General features: G+C 36.7%; 1 protein-coding gene across 1 annotated transcript; it reads left to right on the forward strand.

Moving 5' to 3' along the window:
• LOC108662416 lies at window positions 2302–3741 on the forward strand. The gene is made up of 4 exons (XM_018122770.1): window positions 2302–2579; window positions 2660–2815; window positions 2971–3498; window positions 3585–3741. The coding sequence occupies exons 1-4, from the start codon at window positions 2302–2304 to the stop codon at window positions 3739–3741; spliced, it is 1119 nt and encodes a 372-aa protein (XP_017978259.1).

A 21092-nucleotide genomic window follows, 5' to 3' on the forward strand; every position in this document is an offset into this window, starting at 1 on the left:
TTTTCTTTGTTTAAGTTATATTATGTTGAATAACTTCGTGAGTGGATGTTAGGCATTGGGTGATCTATTATTAGGTATGGGGAGAGTGGGTGATACGCGGTGCATGAATTGTGCTATGCATATATTCTGTTGAGACATTGCTGAGTGGTTTATACGTATATGGAATAGAGTACCTATGGTGATGTGTTGTTATGTATTGCGTTACATTGGACCAGTACGTGACTATTTAAGTTGGCATAATGTGAGTGGATTTAGGCATCGATTGACTTATTATTAGGTATTGCGAGACTGGTGGTGCGTGACTAGTGCAATTCACCTCTTGTTTAGAGACTTATTATTCATTAGGTGACTTATTCTTAGGTGTTGCGAGCCTGGCGGTGCATGACTGACTTGTGCAATTCATGTGTTGCTTTGAGGCTATTGTTCAGTAGTTTTTTAGGCAGTGCGTGACTGGTTTTTATATATTGCATTACCTGTTGTAGCTAGAGTGGTGGCACATGACTTGTGCAATTCATGTGTTGTTTTAAGGCTTTTGCTCAGTAGTTTTTTAAGCTTGCATGACTGGTTTTTATATATTGCGTTACTTGTTGTAGCGTGAGTGGTGGCGCGTGACTTGTGCAATCCATGTGTTGTTTAGGGGTTTTTGTTCAGTAGTGTTTAGGGTTGCATGACCTAATTTTATATATTGCATGACATGTTGTTATGTATTGCAAGAGTGGTTGCACGTGACTTGTGCAATTCATATGTTGTTTAAAGGTTTTTGTTTAGTAGTTTTTTAGGATTGCGTTACTGTTTTTTATGTATTATGTGACCTATTGTTATATATTGCGAGAGCGGTGACGCGTGACTTGTGCAATTCGCCTCTTGTTTAGGGGCGTTTGTTCACTAGTTATTAGGCATTACACTAATGTGTATTAGACATTGTGGCACTTAATTTCTGTTAAATTTCTGCGGCTGGCCAAATGTGACTTAGGCATTGCATAGGTGATTTCTATGCATTGAGGGGCTATTTTTGATAAATTGACTGATCGTGACACTTATTTTCTATTAAATTTCAGCGACTTGCCAAATGTGAAGCTTATTATTACATACGGTGGTCATTGGGTCGATAACACTTACAAGGGCGGTGAGACACAAGTGAGGGGTGTTGGGAGTGATTTGTCATTTTCGGGACTAATGAAGCTAGTTGAAGAGGTTGTTGGGGTCAACTCACATAATGAAATCAAGCTACATGCATCGCTCAGCCATGTCGTAGGGGTTTCGCACGCAGTTATCAGGGATGATAAAGATGTAACGAGTATTCTGGGAGATGAGAGGGCAGTTGTTGTGTTTGTGACAGTTAAGGCAAGAAATGCAGACAATATTCCATATGAGCACGGTATCCAACATAGTAATCAACAAGAACAAAATGTTAATTATTCTGACATACCACACCATGCATTTCCTAACAAACAACCATGGCAATCATGTTTGATGTATCCTCATGAGTTTCAGCAGCCCGGCGCACACATGAGGTGTCTACAAATGATGTCTGCACAATTTTGATTGGAATGTGCATCGAACGAAATACTCGGTACTTTGCAACAAACACAACTGTCTCTCAAAAATGCATTGGGTCCATTATCATTAGCAAATGACACTGTAATGGTTGTGAGTGATGACGATGCATCTAATCAAATTGAAGATGATGTCGAAGAGGATGACACGGCGAATCGGAACCATGAGTTACGTTATGACTGTGAAGATGATTACGTTGGCGGACATGAAGACCGTTCAGAGGATGATAAGGTTGAGCTGACTGACATTCCTGATTGTAATCATGCAGATGGCAGTAGAGGTCATACCACAACTATTGTGTTAAAAGAGGTTGAGTTGGACGACCATTGCAGAACCGTTGAATTAGAAGATGTTGAGGGTGACCCTATTTATGAGAACGCCATTGCACTTGAGAATGGCATTCGTTCACCTGATGACAGTGATGAAGAGAGGGTAAATACAGAGGTATCTCGTCAATGGATTATTCCCGGGCTAGATATGATATCCTTCCAAACAATATGGAGTAAGGAATCTAGATCAATGGACGACCACTTATATTACAAAAAAGTGTTTCTATCGAAGACTGAATTGAAACGAGCTTTAAGCATGTTGGCACTAAAAGAATAATTTGAGTTTAGAGTTAAAAAGTCATGTCACGCTCGTTTTGAGGTTGGTTGTAAGGATAAGGCATGCAAGTTTGCTTTGCGTGCAACGAAGTTGCCTGAGGGAGAATATTGGCAAGTTTAGACATTGCATAAGGTACACATGTGTACTGTCGATGGTTTGCAATGTGGGTACCGAACTGCGAGCGCGAGGGTAATTGGTGAGCTTATCTCCAGCAGGGTGCAAAGAAATTGTGTAACCCCATTAAGACCAAAAGAAATAATGGCAGAGATGAATCGCAAGTGGGGATTGCAATGCCTATATGGTAAGGCATGGCAAGCGAAGGAGTACGCGGAGATTCTTGTGTTCGGTCCACTGGAAGAGTCATTCCAACTCGTCCCCTCTTATTTTCATATGTTGAAACATGAAATCCCGGCACTGTGACGTGTGTCACTACTGATGGGGAAAAACGATTCAAATATTGTTTCTAGGCATTCAAATCATGTATTCGGGGGTTCAGTGTTGTAATACGGCTTATAGTCGCTATTGATGCCACACATCTGAAAGGCAGATTCAAGGGTATTCTGTTTGTGGCGGTATGCAAAGATGCAAATGAGCAGATATATCCACTAGCATTTGGCATTGGCCACGTCGAAGACGAAGAGTCTTGGTTGTGGTATCTTAACTAATTACGTCGTGCGATTGGTTGTCCTGAAAATGCAATGTTCATTTCTGATCAACATCTTGGCATTAAGAATGAGTTGAGAAAGTGTACAAGGACGCTCATCACGGTCTATGCAATTACCACTTAGGAAAAAACGTTAAAAACAGGTTCAAGCGCGAAGATGTTGCAGCGATTTTCACCATGGCCGCCAACTGCTATAGGGTCATCGATTTTGACAGACATATGAATCAGCTAAAACAGCTTTGCAAACCTACTTATGACATCCTTATGAGATTAGGCCTTGAGAGATGGGCAAGTGCAAGGTCACCAGTAAGGCGATACAAGCTAATGACATCCAACACTGCGGAGTGTATTAACTCCTGCTTGAGGCATGCAAGAAAAATGACAAAAACAGTCTTGATCGAGTGCATCAGATGCATGTTTCAACGTTGGTTACATGACTGGCACAATGAGGCATTGAATTTGACCACGCCCCTCAGCCCTTGGGCTACCGATTTGTTGAACATACGGTTCAATGAAGCATGTCACTTTTTCGTACTAGCAATCGATCGGGTGGAGTTTCAAGTTATAGGCGGGAGTAAGGACAGAGTCATGAACCTCTCCACCAAGGAGTGTTCATTCGGTGAGTTTCAGTCCGATATACTCCCTTGCACGCATGCCATGGCGGCAATAAGGTATGACCAATCATGTTTTGTTATATTGTGCATGGTGAATTGAATTTTTACATTGTTCACCATCTGTCATTTCATTGCCTTGGCAGTAAGTGCAAACGTGCAGCCATTGAATTCTACTCGAACTATTACAAGACTCGGTCTTGGGCGAAGGGATATGCAGCTACCATTCGCCCGATTGGGCATCCTAGTGAATGGGACATCCTCGATGACATCCAACAAATTGTCGTTTTGCCACCAAGTTAGCGAGGTCAAGTGGGAAGACCTATGAGGAAAAAGATTCCATCAGTTGGGGAAGGCAGCGGACGATGTAGATGTTCACAATGCAAGAGCTATGGTTATAATAGACAAAATTACCGAAGTCCGTTTGCATCTCTACCGATAAAAGGGGAAACATCATCTACTCAGCCGACGGCTCGACGATGTCGGCCCAAGGCATGTGCAATTTGCAGACAACCCGAGCACAGTCGAAATCGCTGTCCAATGCAAACTACAAACTCTGATAACGTTATCGGTGTCGTACGTGAAAATAATGGCCCTTTAGACGTCAGTTGTTAGGGATTGTTTTGAAGTTGCCATTGATATTTGCATCGAATAATACTATTTCAACTTGAGTTTGACAGAGTTTGAATGAAAAGTAAGATACACAATATGTTGATATTTGTGAGAAAGACCTTATGCTAGTTATAGAGGTTTGAAAAAGTGTACCAAAGCATGAGAATTGAAGTTACTTTGAGAAAGTTATGGATGTTTCAAGGGATGGCTTCCATGCAATATAGAAAATGTTTATTGAGGAAGAAGGATGGGAATAAGAAGATGAAGTTGCTAGAAGTGAGGAGAAAGTGCTGGAAAAAATTAGATATTTTTTCTATAGTTGACTACAGTTCTCATTATTTACGAAAATACCATTGCATAGTTGGATCATCAAATTCCAATTACAGTACTTAGCCCATTTGTTGGATCATCAAATTCATTGTACTCCTTAATAATTTGAATTTCATTGTAAACCATTGAATAAAGCACAAAATATTTCATTCAATAATATTTGCGTGATTGATTAGGCATCCTGCTTCATATTTTTGCTCAGAAAATTATGTTCTGCTCATACTAATAGTTGTTCTTTAGATGATGCAACTTCCATCTACAAGTATAAAATATAATATAGAAATGGCATAATAACAAATATATAGAATACAATAGTTAATTAAAAATTAAAGAAGAAACATAACTTATCTAATTATGAACAAATACAAATATGTCTCAATCAACATAAATTTGAGTTATTACAAATAAAGCATACAATTTTTTAAACTAAATAAAAAATTAAGTTTCATTTCTAGAAGCTATCCAATCATTCCACATTTCTTGTGCCAAGTTATTTCTCCAAGTAGTCGATGCATTTGATGTCTCAATGCATTGGATCGTATCCGCATTTTCCATCACTTCTGATTCCACATACTCTTCATCCATTTCATCCTCAAGTGGATCATGTGTCATTTCTCTCCTAATGTGATTGTGTAACAATGCACAAGCAGAGATAATTCTACATTATGTTTTCACTGGGTACCAAGACTTCTCTCTAAGTATTGCCCATCTCATCTTAAGGAATCCAAAACGTCTCTCAATAATAGTCCTAACACCAGAGTGTTTGTAATTAAACAATTCTTCTTTTGAATGAGGAGTGCGATTTTGTCTCCATTCATTCAACTGATAACGCTGACCTCTATATGGAGTTAAAAATCCCTCTCCATTTATATACCCAGCATCACATAAATAGAAAAAGCCTATGATAAAAAATTAATTTTTAGTACATCACTCTGAACAATGTCGAGCTAAAATAGTTAATTATTTAATGTATATTTTCCTCATACTTTTTGGGACTTTCAATTCATTTTTTCTAGATATTGCATCTCGAATAACCCTAGAGTCTGAAGCAGAACCCTCCCATCTAGGTATGATATATATGAATTGCATATCCTGTGAACATACCCCTAACACATTTGTAGCAATTTCATTCTTCCTTGTTCTGTATCTAGGTTTATTAATTTTCAGGGCATTGACTTTAATGTAAGTTCCATCTAAAGCTCCTAAACAATTCTATTGTTTCCAATAGAATAATGGCAAAAATTATCCTTTAGTTGCATTTTTAATAGGTTCTTATACTCAAGCTATAAATGATTAAGAAATTTTAGTTTACCTTAAACCATTTCCATCTAAAGTCAATTGAATTCTCGGGTACGGCTCTGGCTTTTTTAGCAGTATTGATTGCAATCTTAAAACAGAATTCAAAACTAAACTAAAATGCCTACTCATTGTCTCACCACTTCTAACAAATTCTCTCTTTATGATCCTATTCTTTGCATGATGAGAAATTATGTATAGAAAGATAGCAACCATTTCCTCAACATTCATTTTTTTTTTTTGTAAGCCTACCAATGCATTGAAGCATATTACATAGTTTATAAAATGCAGCTCTATCCATTCTAATATTTTCAATGCATGTTAAATCAGAATCAAACACCATTATCCTAAAATTCAATTGCCTAATAATATGTCTCCTATATGTACTAGTTTTGGATCTTTTACGCTTTCTAGTATACATTAAAATTTGATAACATCCTTGAACCAAAGTATTAGCTAAAAGTATCATGTTGAACAGCTCAATGGCTAATACAATAGCAGACACGATCGTTGCAGTTTGCTCTTGAGAAAACCCTTCCATTGTGTGAACTAACAATATAAAAAAATAATTAAAATCATGAAATATAAACATTATATAAAAACAACATATAGAAAGCACAAAGTTAACTTATCATGTCCACCTTACAAATATTCAATTTAAAAACAGCATATAGAAAGATCCATTTTTGATATGCAAGGAATATGTTGAAAAATTTTAATGTAAGTTCAATTGATACTAGAGACTGATCTAATGGTAGCAATCAATGGCAACAAAAAAAAAAAAGATTGCACTGCAATAAACATGAGTCAAACCCGAGACCAATAATGCAAGCGTGACTAAGCAGGACTCTTTTCTTGCACCCTAAAATCTTAAAAAAAATTGCAATGGTTTCCTACTATCAAGACCAAATTTACCCTAAACAAAAAAAAATAAATGGGAGGTCAAATCTTTAAAAAAAAAGCCATGAAAAGAGTACAAATTCAAATTCAGGGTTAAAATGAGGTTTTTTAGGGTCAAAACGACACCAGACTGCCTCCGACAGCCTGCTAACGCCTAGATCTCAAAAAGTTACATGGATTCAAAAAAAATCACACAATGCATTAACAAAAACTAGCCACACAATATCCAAAGTAAGGCACGCAATGCCTACCAACTACTCACGCAATGCCTTAATAGAAATTAGTCACGTAATGACTTATCAAAAACTAGTCACACAATCTCCAAAGTAAGTCTCGCAATGTCCAAGGTAAGTCACGCAATGCCTCATGTTGAAGATTAACCCAGAAATCCAACCTCGCTGGCCTATCAAGGGCCAAATTGTTTTAGTGGTAAACCCTAAAATATAAATATGAAGAAAACCCAAATTAATAGAAAAAAGTCAGATTAAAGAATACAAGAAGAAGATAAAAGAAAAAGAAGAATGGGAGATTTCAACCCACAATTTCATATTATGAAGAAGTAGAGCTAGAAGAAGGAGAAGCGACTTTAGCAAAATAGTTAGAAGCAGCAGACCCTCAGCCCCAAAAACGATGCTTTGCTTCGATGGGTAAAAATGTCCTTAAAGACATGAAAGAGTGTAATGTAATGTGATTGCATTGGTTTTGGAATGCAATCACATTACATCCATTGGCTGCAATGTAATGACATCACATCTCTTTTACCAAACACACCCTTAATGTCGATCGTTGTAATAAAAAAACAGAAAGGGCATAAGACAGCTTCCAACCGTTTCTTTCATATTCAAGTCTTCCCAATATCTATCGATAGTTGCAGTTTCATATTCCAACCATTCCAAACTTAGTTTAAGGATGAAGGGAAGTTGAGCTACCAAAGCTGACTTCGAGCAGACCCATTGTCGATGACAATGGCGACCAAAGTATGGGTGATGATGAATACTCCCGCCTAAGATCAAGGAAGAAATGGAAACTAGCTCTTCAACTGCCTACCGCATCAATTGGTTTTTCAATTGAACCAAGTAATGATCTGTGCTCTCCCATACGGTTTAGGGACATATCACATGGTGGTAGGTATTGGGTATTAGAGAATGCCATGATATCGTGCGGGAAAGTGGTAGATTGGGAAAGCTTAAAGGAAAACATATACCTTGAGGGTGACATATCTTCGTTTTTCGACATGGGTAAACTTAAGGGTCTAAGTACCTTTCCATATTTTGATTATAGCCCGACTCTTGTTAGGGAATTTTACTCCAGTATTTGCCAAAGTGAAAATGAATTAAAAAATCCTAGAGATTTTGACCTAGATGTTTTGCACGTGTTTTTGGGAGGAATAGAGTTTACAGTCACTTCCTTTGATATTGGGAAGCTCCTAAAAATGGAGTATAGACACGGACAATACAGACCTCCACCATCATATGACCCGTCCAGTATGTGGGCCCAAGTGACAGGCAGAAGAGAACCATACACTACAAAGTCATGTTCTGCTCGTCGTTTGAATTCTGCACCAGATAGGCTGGTACATAATTTTCTGGCATCCACATTACAGGGAAGGCTCAATCGATTAAGACATGTTAGCGCTGAGGATCTGTGGATGATGGAAACAATTGGAAGCGAGTTTGGCGTGAATATTGCAGAATATATGATCACAAGAATGAGAGAAGTTGCCATGCGGGAAGAGATAACCCTTCCATACAGGAACATCATATCGGCTCTAGTTAAGAAGAAAGGGATATGGAGCAATAGGTATCTAGCTTATTGGACCAGTCGTAGGCCTCGTAATCTATCATTTCGATGGCTCGTGAAAAGGGGATATGACTTGAGTCTTGATGAGCCATTGAACTCTATCAAAGGTAGCCTTGTTCATCCTACCCATGATACTCCATTCAGACAACCGTCTAGAGTTCCTGTTTCCAATGATATGATGTATAATATGCTTCTGAGGATTGATGAGAAGCTTAGTAATCAAACTGCTACAATGCAAGCATTGGAATTGAGGATACAGAATGTTGAGAATCTTCTAATGCAAAGAACAGATACAGCTGTTCGGGCAGCAGAAGCGAGACAGAATTGACTGTCCTCATATGAGTTTCTCTGACATTAACTTCTAATGCAAAGGAAGTCAGTTGTCATTGGTTCTGGCTGAGTCAAACATACGAGATGAACATTCATATTTGAGAGTTGTGCATTAACTGGATTATGGAAACTGTAGTTTGTATTTCATAATTCACTTGTGGTATTTTGTTTTCTTTAACTCGATATCTTGTTATGATGGTGCTTGGGGTTGAGTTATGGTTTGATATTGTCCATGGTAATTGGCTTACCCTTATTCGAAGAACATGATACAAAATAGGTGAGTCACACGATGCAAGATCAACTAGTGTCGCAATCCCATATCATTAACTCACACGATTCAATAAGAATTCGTGCTGCCACTCCATTTACACTACAGAAGCGACTCCATATCAACTAGTAACGTAATTTCATAATACCCAGTCACGCGATTCCATTTTTCTACTCACGCGATTTTAGAATAAACACTCACGGCATTCTATAAAAAAGTCATGTCATGCGCTTTCATATTAACTAGTAACGCCATTCCATATTTACTACTAACGGAAGTCAATATCTAATACTCACGCAATTCCCAATCTTAACAGTTCACACGATCCATATTTACTACTCACACGATTCCAAGTGGATTAGTAACGCGATTCCATATTAACAACTAACGTGATTCAGAATTTAGTACTCGCGTAACTCCATAACAAATACACCCGTGAATCAATATCAACTGGTGACGTGATTCCATCCACACCATTCACTCCATTCAATGGCAACTTCTTACAACCCTATGTCACGAAATGCAATTCAACATGTCTTATAGGCAATAAAGTAAAAAAGCAAATGGGAGTTAGCATATGCAAACGATTGATGTTTGGCCTGGCTTTTGCTTTTAAGAGGTAGATAAGATCAAAGGGCATGCCGAACAGGTACTTAATAACCAATTCAGCCCCTCTTCATTACACTGACATGGCTGCAGAAAACGAAGAGTCAGCATTCATGCCTATAAATAAAGGGAACTATTAACCATTTGAATCAAATTCAATTATCTTAATCAATCTCAGATAATTGAAAAATGACCTCCAGAGATCCAAGAGTCAAGAAGGGGAAATAGGCAGCCTCCAAAGAGGAGGAGGTGCCTTTGAGTTTGAGGGACTAGTTGCACATATTCCATCAGAAAAGCAAATCTAAAACACAAGATGTCTCTCTGAAAGTGGATGGAACTTGTATGCAAGAGCAAACTGAACGGTTTGATTGAGGAATGAAAAGTAGGATACACAAGATGTCCATATGGAAGAAAAAACCTTCAAGTCTAATGGTGGGGTCGGTGGAACTAGTTAGGGAACAATGGAGGTCCAAAACAACTGAACATGGGACTTGAAGGTTTTCTCTTCCATATGGACATCTTGTGTATCGTACTTTTCATTCCCCAACCAAACAGTTTAGTTTGCTCTTTCATACAAGTTCCATCCACTTTCAGAGCAGCTATCGATATATTCATAAGCTATCGATACTCAAGCAGGTCCAGAACAACTGAACGTTTATTGAAACAGAAGGATGGGAAAAAGACGAAGAAGAAGCTGCTGGAAGTGAGGAAAAAGTGCTGGAAAAAATTTGATATTTGTATAGTTCACTACAATTCCCCTTGTGTAAAAAAATGCCATTGCATAGTTGGATCATAAAATTCCAGTTAGAGTACTTAGCCCATTTGTTAGATCATCAAATTCATTGTACTCCTTCATAATTTGTTTTTCTTTGTATATGATTAAATAAAGCACAAAATATTTATTTTAATAATATTTACGTGATTGATTTTGGCATCCTGCTTAATATTTTTGCCCAGAAAATGATGTATAATAATAGTAATAGTTGTTCTTAATGTCGACCGTTGTAATCAAAAAACATAAAGGGCATAAGATAGCTTCCAACCGTTTCGTTCATAACATGTGCTTTAACTTTCATCTGGTTGAGGGTTTAGGCTGTTTAACTCGATATTTTGTTATGATTCTAAATGGGGTTAAGTTATAGTTTGATATTGTCGATGATAATTGGCTTACCCTTATTTGAAGAACAAGACACATAATAGGTGAGTAACGAGATGCAAGCGCAACTAGTCACGCGATTCAATAATAATTAGTAACGTCACTCTATATATACAACTCACGTGACTCCATATCAAATGGTAACGCAATTCCATAATATTCAGTCACGTGACTCCCTTTTTCTACTCACACGATTTTATAATACATACTCACGCCATTCAATAACAATTAGTAACGCCACTCCACAAATTACTCACACAGGTCAATATAAACTTGTGACGCAATTCCAAAAAAAAGTCATGTCACGCACTTCCATATTAACTAGTAACGCCACTCCATATTTGCTACCAATGAGAGTCAATATCAAATACTCACATGATTCTAAATCTTAACGGTTGACGAGATCCATATTTACTGCTGACACGACTCTAAGTGGATTAGTGACGGGATTCCACATTAACAACTGACGTGATTAAAAATTTAGTACTCGCGTGACTTCATAATATATACTCCCACGAATCAATATCAACAGGTGACGCGATTCCATCCACACCATTCACGCAATTCAATAGCAACTGCTTACCACCCTATGTCACGCAATGCAATTCAACATGTCATATAGGCTATAAAGTAAAAACACAAAGGGGCGTTGGCATATGCAATCGAATGAACGATGTCATGTAAATTGTGTAAAATACTAACAGACTTTACGAAAAGAAAAAAACAATCTTGTTCTTATTGGACCCATATGCTTATCACATGAATGAATACAAAGAATAATATCTAAATGATACAACAAAGTATAATATGGAAATCATACAGAATAATGTTAATGTTAATTACAGAATGAATAAGAATAAACAAATTCAAAATTTTAACAACTTGAGCTATTGGCAAAAATCTCAAGGGCAAACTTTGTTCGAATGCCCTCTATGGCGTTTGCCTTCAAGGTCTGATCATCCGAGCCGATCAACGACTGCAACACGGCTATAACCCAATCCTTGCAACTGTACGAATCTTTCTGCATCGGGGTCTTTTCATTTAACTTATATTTCATCCGCTACAAAGGTAGCTTTTGACGGTGCGAATTAACAAAGTACCTCGCCTGGTAGCATATAATGGGAAACAATGATGTTAGTGGACTCATCTACTTATCACGCAAGCCAGAATTCAATGCATCTTTTCGACTGTACGATGAGTCCACTAACATCATAGTCCATTTCACCAAGTTAACGTACACTACCACTCAGTAGCCATCGAAAATGCACGGTACGAGAATTGCGTCAACCTCATGCCATGGCAAACCCCACGAAGGTCTCCCACCCCCAGCATACTCAAGCAGCTCGTCTGGCATACCGCCTCACTCTGCTTGAATGTCTTCTCGGTGGGTGAAGGCTGCATTTCTTCACTCAGATGGAGCAAAATAAGCTGTCAATTACGTTATACATAACAATTAGATGCAATTAAGTAACCCTAAACCCCATACATTTAAACAATTACAACTCAGTAAAATATAATATACTTACATAGAATGTGGTGTCAACAATCAATAATTTCTACTTGTAGTGTTGTGGATGGTGCTCGCGCGCCCAATTACATAACACACTGATGCATGCATCAATCTGTTGGGTGTTCATCAACTCTGTCGGCATCTCCAATTGTCAAAAAAAATCAAGGCCCTCCTACCCTTCTGTGACGACCCGAAACTCTCATCGGACCCATGACAACCGTCGCGACGTCCCGATAGGCACTCATTACCCCGAATGCCGATCGAAACCCTGCAAGGCTTAGCATCAGCTTTCGTATCTCTCCGGTGAGCGACAGTTATTAAATCTCGTATTTCAAGAAATCATAAGTTGTTTCCAAATCAAAACAATAAAATATTATTTTTTGGTTTACAGGGGCATTTTCGTCATTTTTTTTAAAATATCGAAACCCGCCAAAAACATGGTGTAAAAGCTAAATATGTTCATACATACTTTAAATCAGATAATTGAAGTATAAAATTACTTTTACAATGACACGTGGGCCCCTAACTGACCAAAATGCATCGAAAGCTGAAAACCTACAACTTTTGCCGATTCAAGTCTAAATGAAGGTCCTTGTCAAAGTCAGCTAACTATGGAATTCCCTAAACCTGAAATGTGGGGAAATGAGGGTAGTGAGATTATAAAATCTCAGTGAGTAAACAGACACCATCTAAACTATCTAAAGGCGAGTAAATAGAGACGAATTAAAATATCATTTTCCAATATATGTTTCATAACATGAATATTCAGTTTACTCAATTAATCAACATGGCTTATATATCTCACAAAACTTGGCTCTTGCCAAAATCTTTCTCACGGATACCTTCGTCAATGTATCCCACTGAGACCGCCAAGGCTATTAAATGTCCCATACCCATAAACATGTTTTCGCATCTGACACACAACCGTTCTTTGGCATTGGCTGAGTCTCACTCTCACGTAGTGGTCCACGTGAAGTGCACTTAAATCTTTACCTTAGGAGATACTTCATCCAATATCTCCCCCCGGAGGTAAATATATAACTGAGTGACCGTGCCCCTCTCATAGGCAGTCCACGGAAACCCCCACCACTGCAGTGACTATGGATTATTTTATCTACCACCTGATTTATAAAATCTTTTGTTGCATGACATGGCAATTTATCGTAATCTAGCCTCTCAAGGTTGAATACATAGTATATATAATTTTGATACAAACACCGACTTTTCCATTCATGCTCACAAATTGCTATAAACCATATAATTTAAAACACAATTTATAACACAAGCAAGCAGTCTCTAATTACTCTATTTTCAAAATCAGTATTCAATTTTTCAGAAAATTTATAAAATCATTTTATAAAATCATAATTTCTCCTAAAACATAGCAATTTACCATTTAAAACCATTTTTCATAAAATCACACTATTGTATAAAACTACTCTAGATAATTAAGACGATAATAAGTTTACTCACAGTTCTAGAAGTCGATGTACTCCTAATCCCAGTCTTCAAGCACAATCTCTGTACTTTTACTAGTGTAATTTACTCACCACCTATCCACAATGTACAATACATAATTCACCACATTAATGTTTGACCATTATAAAATCAATTCAGGCTCGGTGTATATGTATGATATGATATGCAACTTATCCGATAACCGCTTAAATGCGGTGCTGACCTAATTCAACCTATTACCCGATTAAATGACAATTGTGTCCGATTTGGCTCCAAATTGCTCCATTTCATTTCTAGTACCTCAATTCACCAAACATTATTCAAATAACACCAATTTCAGCATCAAAACCCTCCCATTTCTTCATGGAAAAATTCAGCCATTACAGTGCACTAACACCGTGATTTTTCCTACTTAATTTTCTTACCATTATTCATAATTTTCTAAGCCATTTCTCTTGAAATAATAACAATCCATCACCCACACACATCAAAGAAGATTCGGCCATGAAGATTCATGGGGAAAATGGATTCCTTTCTTGTTGTTTTGCTTCTAAATATGCTAAACTAACTAAAAACACTAACATATCTTAAAATCAATTCAATCCAACATCTTTCTCTCTCCATACCCATTTTGACCAGCCATGAATTCATCATGAAAACATGCTTTTCAACCATGGAAATTAAGGGAAAATGCATAGGGAAAATAGTTCATAAACTAAAATCAAGAAATTTTACCTTTTTCCACTTGATTTCTTTGAAAATCCACACTTTTCTCTTGAATTTCTTTCCACCTATGGTTTGTTCTTCCTTTCCCCTTTGTTTTCTTGCTATGGCCGGCCATAATGAAGAGAAAATGGTGGTGTGGGCTGATTTTTATAGTTAAATAATATAATAATTTAAACTTGCCACATGGCATTCCATGATTGGTCCATTTTTTTAAATTCTTATCTTTTAAGCTTTAAATCTCCACCACATTATTCAAGGGTCAAAAATGATGATGGGTGAAGACCTTGTGCTGAAAAAATGTTCTGAGAGTGCAAAATTACAGTTTTGCCCCCTAGGGTGGCAAAATTACTGTTTTGCCCCTATACTCCAAATTATACCTAAATTAAAAATTTTTACTTCTAAACCTCAAATCATACTGCAATAAGTCAAATGGGGCCAAAACATCTTTTCTAAAAATTCTCATTTTGTCCTCAAGTGGCAAATGACCATTTTACCCCTATATAGTGAAAATTTTGGTTTGACTCCAAATTGATTCTTGAACTCCAAATCACCATTTTAAATCATTCATGGACTGTGAAACTCTTAATTTCACCTTAAAATTCCTATTTGAACTAGTTCAAGACTTAATCGACTTAATGGTACCATTAGGGATAATATCGTCTTTTAACGATTCCTCGAACTTCCTAAATATGCAAACATTCTATTTAGCATGTAAATGACGTCGTAATTATTTTATAGAACAGGGTTTAACACCTTCGATGCCCAGAATGTTAACCCTGTAAATTTAAAATAGAGTTATATTAAAATTATAGTATTGCGGACTGTTTAATAAATATCTTAGAACCGTTAACCCTAATATGGTATACTGTTTTCATTTTACCTCGCTTTGTCATTTTTCAGGAAGGACTCATATCTGTCTTTCAAATCGTCATTTTTTTTGCGCTAGACTAATGTCGGGTTAACGTACGTGCTTCAAAGGTATTTGCTGGCCAAGATCACATATGCATCTTCAAGCTCAGGTCGAGGAGGAGCCTCAGCAAAAGGTCTGATCTCACCATGCAGGGGGGCCTCTGCTAGAGTTGGGACAGGAGCAGGACGTGCGAAAGTTGTAGTTCCACTACTCGCAGGATGAGGTACCTCTTCGACCTCAGACGGAATAGGTGGAGCCTCGAGAAAAGGTGTGGGTTGAGAATGCTAGGCTACCTATACTAGAGATGGGATAGGCGTAGGATCATATTCAATCGGGCTACTGGGAGGTGAAATTCGAATCTAAACAATCAAAAAAATCAAACACATTAAAACAGTGTATACATCGTACATGTCATAACTCAGGCGATGAATAACATAAAACCTCATACCTCAAAATGGTCGATCAGCCGACCGACAATCAGATCCTCCAGCCCTTGCAGTGAGTGTTGGATATGCTCATTCAGTGACTGTGTCTACATTTGCATCGCCTGTTGGATCTCCAACTGCATTGATTGCTAGATCTCCAACTGCATTGACTGCATCTGCATCTACATTGCCCGTTGGATCTCCAACTACATTGACTACTGGATCTCTAACTACATTAACTACATCTGCATTTGCATATTCGTCTGCAAGGACTAGAGGTCTTTCTTCCACTGTGTCTGCATCTTTTGCAACTCTCCCTTAATGCTCGTAGTCATTTACGGAAGCAGCACTCGGTTACGCGGCTCAGCATGAGGGGCAACACCCAAAGCAAGAGGAGGGGCAGCGGAGTAGCAGCATGATGAGCAGCAGGAGATGCACCATGAAGAGCTGCACTAGGAGAATGAGGTGCTTCAGCAGCACCTCGCTCGGAATGAACCTCCTTGTCCATGGTGCGTCTCAGCTTAACGGCTTGTCGTACTGGATTTTTCCCTTTGCGGTTCATTATTTTCCTCCTTTGTTGGGGACCAAATTCTAGCCGACCCTCTAACTTCCATAATGGATTGTATTGCTGCCCCTCGAAGATATTGACCTCAATGTCTGCCCAGTATGCGGTCAACATCTCTTCTGTCGTTGGCTCCAACGTCCTCACTGCCCACAATTGCACCAAAACATACATTGCCATTAGGTATAACCCATGCTACCCTATGACAATCAAAATAAAATTTAATAAAATAAAAAAAATGGTTTCTTTACTCACCATGCCCTCTCTCTCCAAACTTCCAATATTGGAGTGGAAGCTTGAAGGCCTCTCGTCACATTGCCATTTAAGCATTCTTGGCCAAACCTGTTCGAAGTGTCGCTGCCTTCTGAACAAGCTTCTGATTTCAAGTATTGCTTCCAATGCCCAAAACTGCACATCAATTGCGTAACATTTTTACTCACCTCATAAATTCTTATGCGAAAAGAATAATGATAATGATAAACATTAGGCTATGGCAAACTACCTGAAACGTCCATATGAATCCGTAGAGGTGGTAGCGCTTCTTCTCTGCTTCGCCCGCAGCAGGAGGTTCGAAACCCCTTAGTAGGTAATCCACGGACAGACTCCACACATATGTGCCCCATGGGAATGCATTCCACTCATCAATGTTCTCGACCAGCGACAACAACCATGGAACCACAAATCGTCTGTAGTCTTGACTGAATAAAACATTTGTCGCAATCAAGATAAGGGCCATCTTGCTCGCGTCTCCCTCTTGCTGAAACTGCCCTCCCTTCAACGTATCTAAAACCTGTTGGATCTTCACCTCCTTCCCTAGTCCCTAATATCTTAGGTGAATTCCTCCAAGAAAGACCTCGTACTGATTGACAATGAGGGTCGGTAGGGGACCAAACTTCAGTTCTGTGACCAGACAGAACTCCCTCTTAGAAAAGCGGGCCTTCGTTTTCCCTATTACGAACCATAACTCTGCCTCCGTGCCGTCAGGTTTGTTGATTCTGCACAACATTAGATTGTGCACTAAACTAACGCAGAATAAACCCTTATTTGCTTTGACATCCATCATGTGCCCAAAGCATGTTCTCTTAAAGTTTTCCAACTCATTCACTTGACATAGCACCTCACGTATCATGTGCAGATGCGACCACTTACAGTGGATGTTAATGCTCGCATTGAACCCCCACCGGTGCCTCGGCACACAAAGCAAGGACTCCACGTTTTTCTGCTCTGTTCCTGTGCTAGCCATCTACAACATAAAACATATAACATTCCCATTTTAGTCATGTCAATACCATCATTGTAGATTAACAAAAAAAACTAGAGAAATTTCTGAAAAATGACCCTCCTTATAAGCTCACTCAAAAAATAGCCCTAACAATATTTTTTATTGTTTTTTAGACACCCCTAAAACAGAATAATTAATCCAAGTATGGAGCATGGATTATTAAGTAAATCAACATATACACATTAAAGCATTACAATTGACCCAAAATAATATAGAATGAACCCATGCAGATAAATTTCATGCAGTTATGACACTCGTGCAATTTTCTACAACAATAGTCACGCAATGCCTAATCAATTAGTCACGCAATTATTAACATTAAATCACGCAATGATTTATAAACAAGTCACATAATTCTAAGAACAACTAATCGAGTCACGCACACACTAACTGACGCCATGCTTGAACAATATTCACGCAATAACATAGAAACTAGTCACGCAATGACCTATCAATCAGTCACGCTAAGTTGAACCCTTTTTCAATCACGCAACCCCAACGTGACCTCATGCCAAAATCCACTCACACAAAAGGTGCCCACCACCTAAGCACGCCCTCACTCACGCAACATCTAAACCCTTAACCGAATTCCTAACACATACATATCAACCAGTCACGCATAGCTGATCATCTTTCCACCCCTAAACACCAACAACACCACCTTCATGTTTATATTCAAAAATTTCAAACAACAAAAATATCAATATGAACGTGCAACATGTATAGGTTTATGCTCAAAAACCTTAACCCTAAACACGAACAATAACCATTCTATCAAAAACCTCCACATGGTTCAAAATAAAATAAATAAATTCATAAAAAAATATTATACCTTTCTCAGCGTAATGTCAACTTCCTCACGCTGCTCAATATGTGAACTACCTTTGTGCGAATGATAACCACTCCAAAAGGCTTTTACCACTGCCAAAATGCTCCAAAGTTGAACTGTCGAGGAATGCTTTTGCAGACTTGCTTCTGAGGATATGTACGGTCTCTCGATGAAAACCGAAGAGTTGTGGTCCACATAAAGGACATCCTTGACCCGTTAATAGGTTTCGGGTTGAGGCGCGGAGCCTAGCGAATGGGTCAATTTCATTAAGGATAATTTTGTCTAATTTTTTTTTCTCTTGGCTAAAAACAATTAAAATTATAAAGAGAACCATTCTCAAAAACACCTTATCCCTGAGGCCCATTTATGAAAAGCACTCTAAATGTAATGTATTTTAGTAGAATTTATCTATATATTTTAATGTAGTAATTCTAGTGTTTACTTAACTCTTTCTCTATTGTACTCAAAAGTCTTTTAGTATTAAGATAAAATCAAATGAAGAATTTGAGTAAGATATAATGGTCTGATGATTCTTCAAGACCCCATTAAGGTTCCTTTTGATTTTTATTTTTGATATTTTCTTTAAGAAAATTAATAGTAAAATTTAGGGCAAAATGGTTTATATTGAAAATTAGTACTGAGCTAACATTGTTTTTGCAACCATAGCTTATTTGCATTTTTCAATCTACAAGTAAATAAGAATTCAACCGAACTTAGAATTTTAAGAAAATCATAAGTGATAAATTTGTTGAAAATTTCGTGAAAATGACTTTTTAAAACACCACCAAAGTGTTAGAAGAATTTTAAAAAAAATGATCAAAATACCCACTAAGTCTTTGTACTTATATATTTTATTTAATTTAGTCTATATACTCAAAATCGAAACAATTTAGTCCCTTAATTTTAAGAATTATTTTAATTTAGTCCTTTCCCTTAACGACATCCAATTTTACCATTAAAGTGGATGATGTTAGAGCTGACATGGTGCTGATGTGGCATTAACATGATTATGTGGCATGCCACTTGGCATCGGCATGATGGTGTGGCACTGATAAGCTAATGTGTCAATGCTATGTGGCAGATTAAAAAGATTTACAAAAAAAATTTATGCCACGTCATATGGACTAAATTGAACAAAAATATATAGTGTAGGGACTAAATTGAACAAAATTGAGATATTGAAGACTAAATTGAAAAAAATATTTCAAAAATACAAATATTTAAGTAGATGATAGATATACGTATTAATAAGTAAAATATTTAAGTGTATAAGATTTATGGTGTTAAAAAATATATATAAATATTTTCTTACTTGATTATTTGATTCTAAAATATGTACATTAATTTATCTTCTTTGTAAAATTAAGTTTGAATTCTTCTTCTATAAAAAAAAATTTTGAAAAAAAAATTTATACCTAAAGCCAAATTTAGATGAATAACTTGCATTATGTTAGAAAAAAATAATATAAAAAGAATAAATAATTTTTTTTCTTCTATTTATAATACTATAAAAAATTAAAATTTATTTTACTTAAATTTTAACTTGACCTAAACTTAAATTAACCAAATAAGTTGATTTAGTTACAACTTATTAAATTTAGCAGAATAAGTTGATTTGTATTATATATTTTTGTTCAATTTAATCCCTATGACGTGGCACAATTTTTTTTTAAAAAAATTTTGATTTGTCACGTGGCACTGACACATCAGCAGTACCACATCATCATATTAGTGCTTTATAGCACTACCACATCATTATGTTGATGCCACGTAGCATATCACATCATCAAAATGTGTCACGTTAACGTTGACGTTATCGCTTTTAATGGTAAAATTTGATGTCATTAGGGGGTAAGATTAAATTGAAACAACTTTCAAAATTAAGAGATTAAATTGCTTCGATTTTGAGTATAAAGACTAAATTAAACAAATGCATAAATACTGGAACTTGATAAATATTTTGACCAAAAAAATTACAATGAAAATTTTTTTCATCTTTTATTCAATAAAATATTAATTTTGCATCACATGGATTTTAATTTTGATTATGCAAAAAAAAAATGAAAATCTAAAAAATGATCGAATTTTCAAGGTAATTGCAAGTGAAAACATTCTCAAAATTCTTTGATGAGGAAAATTTTCTAAAATTTCACTAAACTGTTGGGAGAATTTAAAAAACTTTCAATATAAAAGTTTTTATTTGCTATTAAAGGAATTACTAAGTGTTCAATTCAAAAAATAAAGAGTTCATTAAAAAGAGAAACAAAATAAAGTAATGATGGAAAATTAGGACATTATCAAACAATAAAAAAATTAAGTTAAGTTCATCTCATGAAATATTGAAGAAATCCAATCACCGGAGCTTTTTCGAAAAATAAATAATTTTTTTGAGTACTTTTGAGGTGAGGAGGATTTCCTTAAGACAAAGTGTTGTGAAAATCTTTCAAAAATCTCTAATACTTAAATGTGGAATATAAAAAAAAAGGGAAAGAAAAGAATAACAATAAGTAAAGGAAATTAAATTAAATACAAAATTAAAGACTATTTATCAAGACCAGAAAATAACAACACTTGATTAATTGGAATAATTTTTTGAAGGAATGTTTTATAGTGGTGCTCCTATTTCGAGTGGGTATCATTTTTTTTCAAATAAT

Source organism: Theobroma cacao, chromosome 6 (genome assembly GCF_000208745.1).
Source record: "Theobroma cacao cultivar B97-61/B2 chromosome 6, Criollo_cocoa_genome_V2, whole genome shotgun sequence".
NCBI classification, from domain to species: domain Eukaryota; kingdom Viridiplantae; phylum Streptophyta; class Magnoliopsida; order Malvales; family Malvaceae; genus Theobroma; species Theobroma cacao.

Coding starts and splice junctions, on each gene's coding strand:
- LOC108662416 (XM_018122770.1), top strand. CDS start 2,302: ATGTGTACTGTCGATGGTTTGCAATGTGGGTACCGAACTGCGAGCGCG. Junction 2,580..2,659: donor AAACATGAAATCCCGGCACT/GTGACGTGTGTC, acceptor TCGGGGGTTCAG/TGTTGTAATACGGCTTATAG. Junction 3,499..3,584: donor CATGCCATGGCGGCAATAAG/GTATGACCAATC, acceptor TTGCCTTGGCAG/TAAGTGCAAACGTGCAGCCA.